Below are 14,933 nucleotides of genomic sequence, written 5' to 3' on the forward strand. Positions count from 1 at the left end.
ACCCCCCCACAAATTAAATTATTCTTACATATAGAGAAAATCTACCCAAAAGATACTGAACTATCATTCCATTAAAAAAGCTATTTTAAAAATTAATTTTAAGAAAAGTCCATTTTCAAAGAAATTTTTAAATCTCATCAATTTAATGATGATTAAAATATATAATTCATCAGAAGGCAAGCAGTTAATAACCCAGTACTTAACCTGAATAGTCAGATTGCCTTATAAAGAATAAAAGATGTTCTACAAACAGAATGTCCACGCTATTGCTGCTCAATACATCTTTACTCCTCCCTTCCCCCAGAAGAGTTATGATTCTTGCACAACAGATGTCAAACTTTCTCCTGAACTCAATTCTGCTGTTTCAAAATAAATTTATTCCTTTCCTCCTGGATCAAAGAAGGATCAATTTTACAACCCCAGAAGCCCTARCAACTGTCACTGAAGGAATGTGACAAGACACAGCCAAAACATACCTAAGAGCAGACCCCCAAAACTCCAGAGGTTTTCTGTCCATATCTGTTTTTGTGGGCCTGATGCAAAAATTAGGAATAAAAAAAAAATTAAGAATAAAAATTGTTCTGGAAAAGAAAAAACGAAAAATGGGACATAAAACAGTAAAACAAATTGCATAGTTGTTTTACACCTTGGTTCCCAAAATTTAAATTCTGAACTGACTCTTACATAATTCCACTTAACTTGGGACAGCACAAGCTGTTACATATCCTGCAGTGATATCTACCTTYAACCTCATACCCTGTTTTTGACTGAAATATTGTGCATCTGGCCAATTTRCAGCTTTCAGATGACAGATAACATTGATCTTGACACAGAGACAGAAAAACTCACCATTTCCAGTGATATAAAATAAAACTGTCAATGATAAAAAGCAATTTATCACTTCAATTCATTCATCAGTTTTCTAACASTACTTCTTTCTTAATTTTCTCTGCTAAGCAAACTTCCTAGCTGTTATTCTTCCCAAACCTAACATCTAATTTGTAGTAAAATCACCTAGTTYTTTTTCCTGTTTACAGTAAACAAAACAACTCTCCAGACAGCTTTTTCTYCAGCCCTCTTATCTTGCCATATTATTCATTTTCTAACTTTTTTGACAACWGGCTTATGAGCAAGTCTTGATCTCTCAGTAATCAGTGCTTTATGGATAAAACCCCTACCTCTCAGAAATGAGAGTGTATTTTACTTTTCACCCACAAGCTTGCCCTGAGGGACAGTTTTATAATAATGTAAGTCAGTGTAACTGCAGCTTGATCAACAAAAGCAGCTCACTTCCCTCTATTATTCCCCTTCCTCTTTCCCCTCTCACCTCACAGTTGTTCAGTTCAGCCAATCAATCCTTCCAAAAAGTGATTATTTTTCTGTCACTTTGGCTTCCTGAACCAACCCTCCACAAATCAGCCAGTGCTGCATAAGGAAGCAGTGCAAGCACACAGGAAGAAGTCAGATTGCTGGTTTTGGGAACAGCTCATAGCTAGATTAGCTCCATTATTTTGTAATACTGCATCTTCAGATATTCACCTAAAATCACTAAAATGACAGCTCCTTATTTTTTTTCTTCGTTTTACTGCGTGGATTTGGCTGTTTGCATTCACATCTGAATGGACAGAGCTGCCTGAATAATTCAAGTAAGTAAGTACAATCAGCCTACATTACCATTAATTCTCAGTAATTATGACAGCAGCATTTTATGTAACACTACATTTCTTTCTCTATTCAATAACATGCATGGAAATCAGGCCTAATACAGATTGCCATAAAACTCCTCAAAAAAATCAGTTTATTGAAGAGTCCCACTCACGAGTCATTTGGATACCCCTCAGTCTTTCAACTCTCCTTTTAAACTACCACCCTTCTATTGCAGTCACGTGCTACATTCTGTTAAGTCAGTCACAAAAGTTCATCTATCAAGTTKAGTGCATAAAAAGTACAGGAAGAGAGGGAAGATTTGGAAAGGAAAGTAAGCAAAATGTACACCTTTTTAAAGACTCATGGAATGTCCTGAACTTAGTTAACTGCAGGACTGAAAAGTTCAGACACTGTAAAACCACTACAATTGGGGAGTATTGTGGAAGAGTATTGTGCCATGCCTGTGCATAGCAAAACTCGCCGTGAGTTTGCCTGGGCTGTCCTRACTGCTGTGGACCCAACACACTGATTCTCTCTTCCAGTGTTTCRGGCTCTGCCTGGGCCTGCACTCATCAGGGAGCTGGCACAACAAAACATRAGATTATTTTTAAGAGAAACTGAACTAATGTGTTCCTACATATTTTAATTGTTTTGGAGGAATAAAGACAATATACCACTTAACTGTCTCTAACAATTTCAAAAAAACAGGACAGATTAGACAGGACTAATTTCCTGTAAAACTATGTTGTCCAACATTTGTAGCATATTTCTGTCCTTCAATGCTCAAGCAGCTTTTCCCCCATTTGCCTCTGCCTGACATGATGCTAATCAATGGTAAACCAGCTCATTGTGCAAATACAACTAATCATCCTATTTATGGGAATTTCCAAAATATCCCAAGTTCTAATAAGAAAATGGCATCAGTGTTTACATTCATCTTAGGACCACTTTTGTTTTAGGGTGAGATTTGAGATGGTGGCAATTTGCACAACAGACTCAACTGACTTAATACCTTCACCTCCAGTATTTAAATCTGGCTTAATCAGAGTGAACRCTGTATCATGACTGCCCTCAACCAACCATATTTATATACAACCTTTTAGCAAAGACAACACTAACAGTATCACTTCCATTCTCTCCAAGAGTGAGCGACTAAATTACTAAATTCTCTTCATCCTTGAAAACTCGAAACTCTCTCATCCTTTAACGAGCCTCAGTTTCTTATGCTATGTTTGCTGTTTGTTGTGGGTTAAGTTTTCTCCTTTTGTTTCCTTTCTTGGGGAATTTTTCTTTCCCATTTTGTTGCTGGGATWCACTGATTGCCAGGTCATCCTTTTAACGGCTGGGCAACTAGCCAAGACAATAAGACCTATGCCCCACCTAAATGCCAAGCACTGGGAGGGGGTATGTGTGTGTKTGTGTGGTGGGGGSRTGGGTAACTTCACTTCCTGCRCTGATTCACTGGGAGAAGGAGGTCGACCTGCTAGCTACCGGGGAGAGCTCGCCTGCCCTTTTTCTGCRGAGCCCAGCATCTCTGCTCATTGGGTTCCTGTTTGCTGCACTGTGATCTTCTCCCCTGTGCCTTGCCGAGAACCCCCTGAGATTCCAGCTCTGGTCCATCCCGTCTTGCAGCYGCGGGATTCTGCTCATCTCTTTGCTCATCCGACCATTCTGGGGTTTCTTGCTGTCCAGAGGAGCACCGAGATCAGCGTTTTCCACTGTCAGTTTGCAGAGGAACTTTTCTCCACCACCTCTGCCATTTTGTGTCCACCATTGTCGATGTGGGAGATCTGAGCCAGCCGGGACCGGCGCCACAGCGCCCCCTGCAGCCTCCGGGGAATCATCGCACCCGCCCTGCCCRGCCGGGAGCCAACAGCGCCCCTGCCGACTGGGACTGTAACTGCACCAAAGGGGAGGCTGTGTCTCTGTAAGGCTGTCACTGGGTTTGGGACTGGGCTGGTTGYTGCTATTGTTATTGTTACTTGTTCCACCTTGTTATACATATTAGTAAAAACTGTTATTCCCTTTTACCCATATTCTTGCCTGAAAGCCCGTGATTTTTTCAATGCTATAATAATTCGAAGGGAAGGGGGGTCATATCCACTCACTGGCAAACACCTGTCTTTCAAACCAAGACACTGTTTTTCTATTATATAATTCTTTCTAACTTGAACAGTCATTTTGACACCAAACTCAGACAGGGCTCTGCTGACTCATTTGAGAATGACAACTTTTTGGTTGTCAAACACTCACAGAAGAAGATGACCCAATTTCGATATAAACTTGTTGTTTTCAGTTTTTATTCAGTGCTGAAGTTGCAGCTCTTTTGAAATATCAAGCTATACATACCCAGATTGTAAMGTCCTTTTTTTGACCATGATATGTGACCAAGACAAACACTGGTCTCTCCTAGCAATTTTTTCCCTTCTTACACTTATTCCCATATATAACAACTCACAAAGAATATGAGACTTTTGTTTTAAAAAAACACAGTCTATAGGTCAGGTAATATCTTAGTATTTTTACACAGCACTTCCAAGATGCCTTCCCAGCTGAATGGATCAATTAATATGTTTTCTTTTTTTTTTCCATGTTACAGAATAATCAACACATCCACTCTGTCTGCTTATTTAGACTTTATAGCTCTGCATTACCAATAACAGAACATGGTCTCCCTCTCAAAAAAGGTTAATCTCAGTAATTTTAGCATTGTACCATTTGATTTATTCAGATATCAGCAACACCACGTCTGATCCAAGAATTTTCAGCTACACTTTCATGTAACTCTGAAACCAAGCACTGATACTAAGTGTATTATATACAGATGTATACAAACCATTGAAAGTACTTTACTCTTTGTAGAGACGTACTGGCATCCAGATTATGGCAGGAGAAAGGGCAAATGAGCACATCCAAAATTATAAACTACTTTCTGTAGTTTCACCTACTCTAAGGRGGCAGAATCATCACAGGTTTTCTCTGGCTACAAGTCTCACAATTTTAAGTTACTCCATAGCAAACTACTCTTATATCTTCAACCCTAACRGGTTGAGAGGGAAAAAGGCATTCCTGTATAATTTGTATTTGCTACTAAGCTCCTGGAAATCTTTCTACTCAAAGCAGAAAGCTCCACAAATAACAAATTTATACCTAATTCATAATTTATTTCTATTTACAAAGAATTAATTCCTCAGATTCTATCCCTTACACAAAAAATGTTCTCTTTCTACACCAGGAAATCYTACCTGCTGGGTTTTCCTAAACTCTTCAAGTAATTTTAAGGCCATGTCATAATCTTTGAGTAAATGGTATGCAATGGCATATCCAATCCAGGAAGCACGTTGTGTGGGGCGTAGTTGAAGCAGCTGGTATCTTGTCTCCTTCAGCAAAAAAAAGGCAATTTTAAAAGAAGAATTTCTAACCAGAGTTTTTACACATTTATCATGATTTAACATGAAGACAACTAATATTTTAAAAGAACTTTTAAAAACCCTAGGCAATCTTTGAAATTCTAAGAGCATGGAAAAAAGCAGCACATTTCTGTTTGATAAATCCATGGGCTACATTTTAAATACACAAGTCATGGCACAAAGAGTAACATTTATTTGTTGAGAGATAGAAGGTGTCATTTTCAAGACACATCTCAAGAGCCAAAWTTTTTTCCAAAGATACAGCTTAGAAAGCACTTCCCATTAGAAAGCAGGAGCTCACTGCCACTGACAGAGTRGCATTCACTCTCCTCATGCCTAGGGACAAGGTCCTCACACACCAACTCAGAGCTTCTTCCCAAGTCAAATCATATACTAAAGTTAGTTATTCTGTTTTCCCTTTGCCAATTCACGGGAATTAAAATCCTTAGTAAGGAGCCCAACTAATACCAAACACATAGTCCAATCCTCTACCTCACATGAAATGGACAAATCAGTTCAGCCRTTTTGAAACTACTCACTGGTTTTAGAAAAATTTTAAGGTTTTCTAATAATAATCAGCATTTAGTTTCTAGAAACAGTCATCATGGAGCAAGTTACCCACATACTCACATGAAAGRTGATAATGTACTTCTTACCAAAAACACCTTCAGCATTTGCACCCAAAACATCATTTGCAGTATTCACAATAGCAGAGTGAGTAAGTAACTTGCTAATGCAAGTATTGTACCGTTTTTCTTACTATTTTAGTGAAAAGTGAGTTAAGAACTATTTTTACAAGGTGACTGGCGACTCCAATTGTATAGAAAGATTTCTAGTTCTATTCTCAACCCTATACAGAGCTCTACTACAATATCTTTTCCTGCTTTCTGAAACAATAGCTTAAAATGTTTTTGAAATGAAGGAAAAGTAGTAGCAGAAATCCTAYCAATAAAAGGCTTCACAGAGGAATAGAACAACAAGAGAAGGCTAAGACCAATATGTGGGAATTAAAAGAGAATACTTACTCTATATCCTTCTAAATCTCTCATTTGAATCTGCAACAGAGAGAGATCTCTCAAGATCTGCAGGTTATCTTTATCCAGTTTGAGTGCATTTCGGTAACACTTGATGGCTTCATCGTATTTCTTATCTGAACGCTGCAGAAGACCATAGACATGCCAACCTAATGCAYGTTAAGGTAGATACATTTACAATTTTCCCAAAGTAACTGCAGTGCATTTGTGYTACAGACAGAACAAATCGACATCTTCCTTGACTATCAGTATCATAATAAATGAAAATGGATTACTGCASTCAGACTTCACTGACACACTGTAAAACACTAAGTACTTCTAAATAATTTTTTCAATGAGACTTTACTGCTTAAGTCACATTCAGAACCCCCAGAGCATTGTTATACAAATTRAATAATCCAAAACTCCACAAAGCTGCATTGTTTCCAGAGATTTATTGTTTAAAACATGCTACCATATTTACAGTAGGAATTCTTACTCATTGAAGTTTCATTCTAATGTAATTTGTGTACAAGTTCTACTTTTCCTCTCTTGCCTATCTGTAACTCCAATTAGACTCCAGATTTCACAGTGAGGAATAAACACAGAGTTCCACTCGATTCATTGACAAAAGGGAAACTCGGCATTTTGTGCATCAGAAGTCTCATCATAATCTCAGCATCTTAGATTTCCATCAATAACATGCTATAGTAAAAAGATCAGGTTTTGTACTACAAAGGATACAGACATGACTCTTCACATCATTACGAAGTCCTTTACGAACAAATTCATACGCTTCTTCCTTCTTCCCTAAGCAGTTCAAGGTCAGTCCTTTCATCGCAAGTGTCTCTGTAAGAAGTATCAGACACTTATATTTCTGACTTCCATATGCTAGCTTCACAGTGCAAATATCCTTTGAAGTTGTTACACAGTGAAATCCCCCATTAAAACATAAATTTAGATCAGKATAACAGCTTAGCACAGCTGAAGACTATTACATGGAAGCACTTCCTTTCTTGAAAATAGTTCTGAAAAGACCCCTGGCAGACCATCGCATCATACAGATGTGATGAAYAGACAACACAAACTTTTATTAAATAAAAAATAAACTTAACTGGCTTCAAGRAAGTTAATAATAAGCTAAAGCAAATTTAGAGAGCTCCTCAATGTGTATTAAAGTTTCAGATAGGAAGACCAAGGAAGAAAAGGCTGTGTCATACCATAAGAAACAAGTCCCTGTGATAGCTCCCCTGTTACAGACTTCTTACAAAGCRTTAGTTAAGGGAAGCATATTTTCTGCTACCATACTTGGAGTGTAAGAGATCTTCTCAATGCAATAACATTTTAATCAACATTCGGAGAGGCATAAGACTTCAAAGAGTACACTGGTATGACTCCTGCTCTCCCTCTTCCCCTATTCTTCAAGGCACATGGCCCACAAGCAAGTTGCAYGCAACGCATGTACTATGCCTGAAAGCTGTTCAAGATTCATATTTSTGTTCCTTTGTTAAATAAGAGACCACTTCTTTTGGTCCCTGCCAGAAGATTAGTCACTTCTTTCATCATAATACTCTGTTTTTCCTCCAACTACAACCTTTTCTCCAGTATCTGCRGCAACAGCCCATGATCTCAAGGTCAGCTGTAACAGGCCTTTGAAGTTTTATTGATAGACCCATTTAACACTGGTTTTCTGTACACTACACTACACCTACTAGTGAATGATGACCCAAAATGAGTCAAATTTTTTTTTGTTGTTTTGAAGTTGTCCTACATCCACACTGTAAGAATGGAGAGAGACAGAATGATAGCTTCAGAATAATATCACAAAGTTTGAAAAATAATATCCCCACTGTAGAAACAGGAGCAAGCTACTCCTGCCTTCCCACAGCAGGGAGATTACTGCCCAGCTACMCCAATGCATCTGTTTACCACCTTCTCACTAAACTTTCGGAACTCCTTTTCTCTGAAGCTAAGTGTGACAATAGCACAACTTTCCATCAGATCACTTCACAGGCTTAGTTCTGCTTCAGCTGTTCACTCCAGGCTTTGCTCCCAAGCTTCAAAGCCATTAGTGGCTCAAAGCCCAAGTAGTATGTGGCTTGCCAAGGCAGCTAGCTGTCCTGGAAAAGTTTAAGAGGCAGCAAGAGCAGAAAAGACAGATCTGTATACTGAGATGTTATAAAAACAGAAGTACTAGTAGAGACATTAGGTCAGAACTGGACAAACCACTCTAGCTTTGAAGCAACAAAAAACTACTTTTATCTCTRGGGAAGTAATGAGGACAACCAAGAAACAGGAGACATGGATGGAAGCATGAAAAGAATAGTCAAACATTTTGCCAAGATTTGAAACACCAAATAGGAAAATAATTTTACTGACACAGAACATGCACACTTAAGAGTTAGGTTGCTTCAACAGCAAAAAAAAAACAAGAAAAATTCACTGCATAAGAAGAAAAAAACTGTCTGAACAATGTAACAGAAACMTGTAATACAGTAACACTTAAGAGTATCCTATTGAGGATGTAAATGGTAGTTAACAGATGTAAATAGAAACAATATTATGCTGCCCTGTTTCCTACAATATTCATCAGATCCCCAGATTCTGTCTTCAGCTTCAACTTTTAACACCAACAATACTACACTAAACTTTGCTCCCTTTAAGCAGCAACTTGGTATGCAGATCAGAAAATTTAAGATTATGAACTTGATAAGAAAACTCTCCAGGTTTTGAATTTATTGGCAGAACACATTCATATAATATTCAAAAAAAAAGGCTGGGCTTGCTTTAAATAGGAATGTAAGAAAAACCTACACTAGCATTCTGACCCAGAAACCTAGAAAGGCAAGTTGGAAGCTTCACTGAATTGTTGCTTCCACCATATATTTTCATCTTCAACATTCCACTGCAGAGGAGTGTTTGATTGAGCTCAAGTGAAAACTTGGTCTGAATGCACAAAGACTGAAAATCCAGAGTAATTATTTAGTCATAATAACAGAATTATGCTCCCCACAGGCTCCTTTCCCTCTCAATAGTATTACATAGACTAATAATACATTTAAGTTCATGACAGGAGGAAGAAAAAATCTTCAGTTTGCAGTTACCTCCATGTTCAGCAAATTTTGGGTTAGAGAGGATCATCTTGCAGAACTTGAGTCCATTTTTGTACTGTTTTTGTTCATAACATTTCTGTAAAAGAGGTGAAATACAATCACTGCAATGCACTTAAAACCACAGTAGCTAAACATACTATTACAAATGCACTCATTCATCCAGCAAGGTATGGTGATCAGTTCACTAACAAGCTCTAGGCAAATACAGCTATTCATATTAAATTGCCTTTTCTCRGGATTCAGAACATGCTGCCAATACTCTACCTCATGCTCTACTTTTTATAAAAAAAGTAATTCCTTTTCAACAGAAACAGGAAAGCAAAGTAGCAATGTCTACTTTAATTCAGAAATTCTTAAAATAGAGAATAGAGTTAGAAATCTTTTGAGGAGAATTCATCTCAAAGAGTCCAGACACTTTTTCCAAAATCCCATTTCCCTGGTCTAGTGAGTTCCCAGAGCATGATCTCAAGACAGAAGACCTTCCTATTTGCCAATATAGACTTTTGGAAAGAAGAGAGAAACCTTGAAGTAGGATAGACTTATTACAACCTCTATCAATACAGAGATATCGGGGTAGGAGGATTTACCTGGGTATTAAAAAAATACAAGTTAATTTCTACCAGGAATAGTACAGCGAGACTGCGTATATATTTACTTAGAATACCATTTACCTAATTAGTAGGTAAACTAGCAAACAATGTAGTTTAACATAATTGGAAAAAACAAAAGAGTGAACCCAGGTTCCTTTCCTTACTTAGGAAGATAYTATCTAAGTCAGTAATGTTTTAGTAATTTAAATCAACTACTGATCACCACAGTGGATCACTACAATAAATCTAAACCAGTTGAAGGCATACCTGTGTCAGTAAGCATAAAAGTGATTTGAGGTCACTTAAGCTTTTTAACTGTAGGAAAACCACCAAAYCAGGCTTAACTTGGCACCATTTTCAGTTAACAAAGAGTATTGTCCTGTTGTAATTTACACAGCTATTCTCAGGAGAAGCTATGTCTTTTCAGTTAYGTGCTTGAGTGCTTTAACAGTCTCTCATAGACCACTCTGACTCCATCAATCTTTTAGGACAAAAGCAAAATCTGTGTTAAATTAATAGGTACCAACTCCTTTGCAATCAGAACAGATCATTCACAGGGTAAAAGCAATACAGAAACACACCTATGCTCACTCTGGGATAATTCGCTAAGGTAGCAAAACAAGGGTTCTTCCCCAGTCTGTGGGGAAGGGCTTAACTGCCGACAGTTTTTAGGGTCTTGCTGCCTGAAACTCAAGACAATTGCACTTAACCATGACTAAGTGGAGATTAAATCATAGAATACTTTAGGTCAGCAGGAACCCTTGGAGGTCACCAAAATCAACTGTCAAAACAGAAGAGAGCCAATCTTGATGTTATGTCAGGTTGATCTGCCTAACTTGACTTCTGGCAGGATGGCCAGAGTTCCCATCGAAACCAAACAATTATACTATGGGAATTAACATTTAAACAACAGCAACAGAAAAGCTCTGGGGTTTTTGGTTTTTTTTTTTTTTATTTAAACTGAGAATTCGTTTCAACATCTTTTACCAGAAATAAACTAGGGTGTGGTAAAACTTGGGAGACCCCACTACTATGGGAAGGTGAAATTCTCCCATGCATCTACTATCTTTGTTAACCTAAGATGCTCAGTATCATTTTTAAAGAATCATAGGAAAATACCAAGGATGTGCTAAGCACGCTTTCTAAACTTACTCAAGTATGCCTAAAAAAGTAACAATAGTGAACATTCATCCACAGTTCTACAACTCCTGCAGTGTTGAGTGAAACACCAAATATGCAGCAGTGCTTAACCAGAAGTTATTTGAGTCAAGTGTGCACTTAGACTAACTACTGGAGCAAATCAGATCCATTTTCSTTGTTTTGACATTTTTATCCTACAGAGTTCAGTCTCAGGCCTAGAATAAGAACTGAATTGAAGATAAGAGACAAATGTGATTTTTGAAGGACAAACAAGATCACATTTTCTAAAACCAAACAGATGAATGAGAGAGAGAAATAAATGCACTCCACACTGTGAGGAAGCATAAGTTCAATGTTCACTTTTTTTTTTACTTGCTGATAAGACAACCAGGATCCTTAGTTTAGGTTAAAAGAAGACCTCTTAGAGACTCAAGTTCAAACTTTAATCCAGTACTGCAAAGTCCACTACTAAACCACATCCCTGAGTGCCTTATCTACTCCAGGGCTAGTGATCCAACCACTTCCCTGGGCAGCCTCTCCCAATGCTAGACAACCCTTTCAAGCGAAGAAATTTTTCCTCATAGCAATTTTAAGCCTCCCTGGTGTAACTTGAGGCCATTTGCTCTTGTCCTGAAACTTCTGGGAGAAAAGACCAATCCCCACAGTGCTGCACTACCTATCCCCACTACTCCTTTCAGGTAGTTGTAGCCTCCTTTATTATGGCTAAATAATCCCAGTTCCCTCAGCCACTTCCTCATAAGACTATACTTGTAACATTTGTCAGTAAACACTTTAGCTCAAAACCAGACAAAGCACTTGATCACCTGCTTGCTACTAGATAAAAGAAGGTCTGACTACAGAAAAAAATGAACCAGTACAAAATGCAACTTTATGCAATTCCCCACTTACGGATCAAGTCTTGCTAGTTGATCAGAGAGTAACTTCTCAGTCCCATTTCCTCTAAACACATATGTGAACATGCATTTGTAAATGAGTTTTGTATTTATACCAATAACCAACAATTGGAGTAAAGGGCTTTGGTCAGCAACACAAATTATTTGTMTCTCATCATATATTATATATAAATACACACACATATACGTATCTACACATACACACACATTGAAAGGCCTACAGATTCAGTCAAATGGACAAGGCTGAGGCTTTCCAAGCATCCAAATCTTGTGAATAGACTACTTCCAAACTTCAGTCTGTCTAAAAACTAGACCACACCATACTCATTTATAGGGGACCAGAGCTTGATAGTATATGATACCATCTCATTCTGTAGCATAGATGGACATTTCATAGTTGAGAAGCCTGATGTCTCCAAACGTGTTYTCAAATTTTTTACTTCTCAGGACAAATATAGCTGAAATGCATTCATTAGTATCTGTCCCACTGCATTAAGTCTTTGGTACACTAAAAACTCAATATGCTGAACTGTTTTTTTTAAACTGCCTTATCTGTTGTGCTTAATGAGATGCTCCCATCACCCCTTTATGGCAATAATTTCCTCCAAAAACTAATGCAAAATCATGAATGTTTACACACCAGAAACCTCAAAGGGAAACTGTGGCAAGGCCCAAATGTCATCCAGGACTTTGCTACYAGATGTTCCTGCAAGAATGCTACCTCATCTGGCAAAAATTTCATTGGAGATTTTTGGTATTTTCAGGTAAGTATCAAGTGCCTCTACACAGACGTCAAATTGACACAGCATCTAAGAAGTAACTATAATTATAAAAGTAAGAAATACTATTAACAAGGATACAAAAATGAAAAACTGTATTCCAGTGCTTTGCTTCATCTACTTAGCAAAATGCCATTCACAATTTTTTTTTTGTATCATGTCTTGTTTTTAAAAATCCCTTTTACCCTTTAAACAAGACAAAACCCTTTTCCACTACTAAATATAAGCAGAATCAAGGGTCTGAATCACTAGCCTTACTTCTGAAACAGAACTTCACATATCACTACTTAACTTAGATATAAATGACATACGTGATTATGTTTAACTATTTAGAGCATCAGGTTAGTACAGGGATACTTTTACAAACTACATCTCCCTAGACACATCTGCTACCTCTACAGAGGCCCTGCCTTGAGAGAACAGTTAMATTTTTCACATACATAGCTTAATACACAATTTGGCAATTTTATGGCTGAAGAACATCCTATTATCTCAGACATTAACACTCACTTCGAAGAAGTCATCTTAACAAAAAAATCATCTCAACTGGTGACTCAAAGAGAGACTGCAGCTATAGCAAGCAATTAATTTCCTTCCTCATACCATGGCCCCAGTGCCTCTGAAGGAATTCAAGAGACACATTATTTCATATAGCATTTTTATAAATGATAAAGAGTAGTGTCACATTCAAATAATAAGGACAGCTATCACATCAAACCAAACAGGAGTGATAAACACAGCAAGCAGCTGAAGATGTCATTCTTCATGGCAGGAGGGCTTGGACTAAATGGTTTTTAAAGGTCCCTTCCAACCCAAGCTACTCCATAATTCTATGTGCAATTTCTTTAACAAAACTATTGCAATTTAAAAATTGGTTTTGCTGTCTCTTGACAAGAGCATAACAAACACAAAATCCAAACCATTACCAACATTTTAACATTATTTTCTGATCCTACCTGTACAGCCCACATTCTGTTAATACAGGTCTTGCACATCAAGAAACAGGACAGAGCATCAGAACCACGAATAAGAAAAATAACCATTTCAAACCAATTAAACAATTTTAACATAACTGAATAAATCAGAAGAACAAATGATAGAAATACTAGGTGGGGAAAGACCTCTGAAATCGTCGATTCCAGGTGCCACGTTCTCACTAAACCACATCCCCAAGTGCCAAATTTACCTTTGTAAATACTCCTAGGGTTGGTGACTCAACTACTTCCCTGCATATCACGTTCCAATGTTTAAGCACCCTTTCGGTGTGGAATTTTTTTTTCACATCCAACTTAAACCTCCCCTGATGCAACTTGAGGCTATTTTTTCTTGTCCTGTCACTCRTTACCTGGGAGAAGATACTAACTCCCACCTCGCTACTACCTCCTTTTAGGTGTTTGTAGCAGGTGATAAGGTCTCCCCTGAGTCTCCTTTCCGCCAGGCTAAACAATCACAGCTCCCTCAGCCACTTCTCGTAAGACTTCTCTAAGACATCCCTTGTTTTAGTCTTCTCTGCCAYTGTACTTCCACACAATCCTGCCTGCAGACCTCTCAGCACTCAACAGTTTCAACATTATTCTTGCCAGGTAGTGTCTTCGCTCCTGTTGCCAAGATCGTGGTGTAGAACKCGGGGGATTTTGACAATGCCTGGGATTCATTAAAAAACATTACTCATGTTCTCAGTGCTGTGTAACACTGATGGAAGTGCTGCTTAAGGAAGGAAACCAAGGACTTAATGTGGAACTTCAGAGCCTAGGGAGAAGGACAAGGCTTAGACATCAAACCTTATGGAAAGAATACTGGARGTCAGTTATGCTGGAAATCTCTCCCAGTGGTGATCAGTTTCAGTAATAAAAAACTCTAAAAGTTATCAATGACACTGATTCTGATCAGCACCTTTCCCTGGGAGCTATCTGGCAAGTACATTGGGGCTGATTTAATTACTGATATACMTTTCTGACCAGGCACAATCAATACAGGAACATCAGCACACTGTCACTATTCTTAATTACCATTTAAGACTTGGACCTTTTAAAAAACCTTCCTTGTTTTACAGCACATCTATAAAACAATGTCATCAGCATRTAACAGATAATCTATTTCTTACAGCAGCTGATAAAATTAGTTGTTTAAGTACCTTAGATTTTAGGCAACACTCAGTAGCTACAGCTACTAAGCTAATAAATAATTATTAAATTATTCACCAGTTTGATAGCAAGGTCTGACCATCTTGTTTGAAGGAGYTGAGCACCTGTGTTGGAAATGCTCCTCGTATTACAAAATATATGGATATTTACAATACTGATATACAAAAAGAAAGCATCATAACA

The 14,933-nt window shown here is 37.8% G+C and overlaps 1 protein-coding gene across 5 annotated transcripts in view; it reads right to left on the reverse strand.

The window, feature by feature from the left end:
* Positions 1 to 14,933, reverse strand: part of NAA16 (N-alpha-acetyltransferase 16, NatA auxiliary subunit) — a 64,838-nt gene that overhangs the window by 43,058 nt on the left and 6,847 nt on the right. For all 5 annotated transcript variants that reach the window (XR_008965356.1, XM_057366323.1, XM_057366324.1 and 2 more), the window contains exons 2-5: positions 9,175 to 9,259; positions 6,815 to 6,919; positions 6,083 to 6,240; positions 4,893 to 5,027 (exon numbers count right to left, since the gene is read on the reverse strand). Coding sequence is in view for 4 of the 5 variants with exons in the window: in XM_057366323.1 (XP_057222306.1) it covers positions 4,893 to 5,027; positions 6,083 to 6,240; positions 6,815 to 6,919; positions 9,175 to 9,259 (483 nt within the window). In the remaining variant the exon portion in view is untranslated. The remainder of the gene's footprint in view (positions 1 to 4,892; positions 5,028 to 6,082; positions 6,241 to 6,814; positions 6,920 to 9,174; positions 9,260 to 14,933) is intronic.

Source organism: Malurus melanocephalus, unplaced genomic scaffold (genome assembly GCF_030028575.1).
Source record: "Malurus melanocephalus ecotype Western Australia unplaced genomic scaffold, MMel_1.1 scaffold_63, whole genome shotgun sequence".
NCBI classification, from domain to species: Eukaryota; Metazoa; Chordata; class Aves; order Passeriformes; family Maluridae; genus Malurus; species Malurus melanocephalus.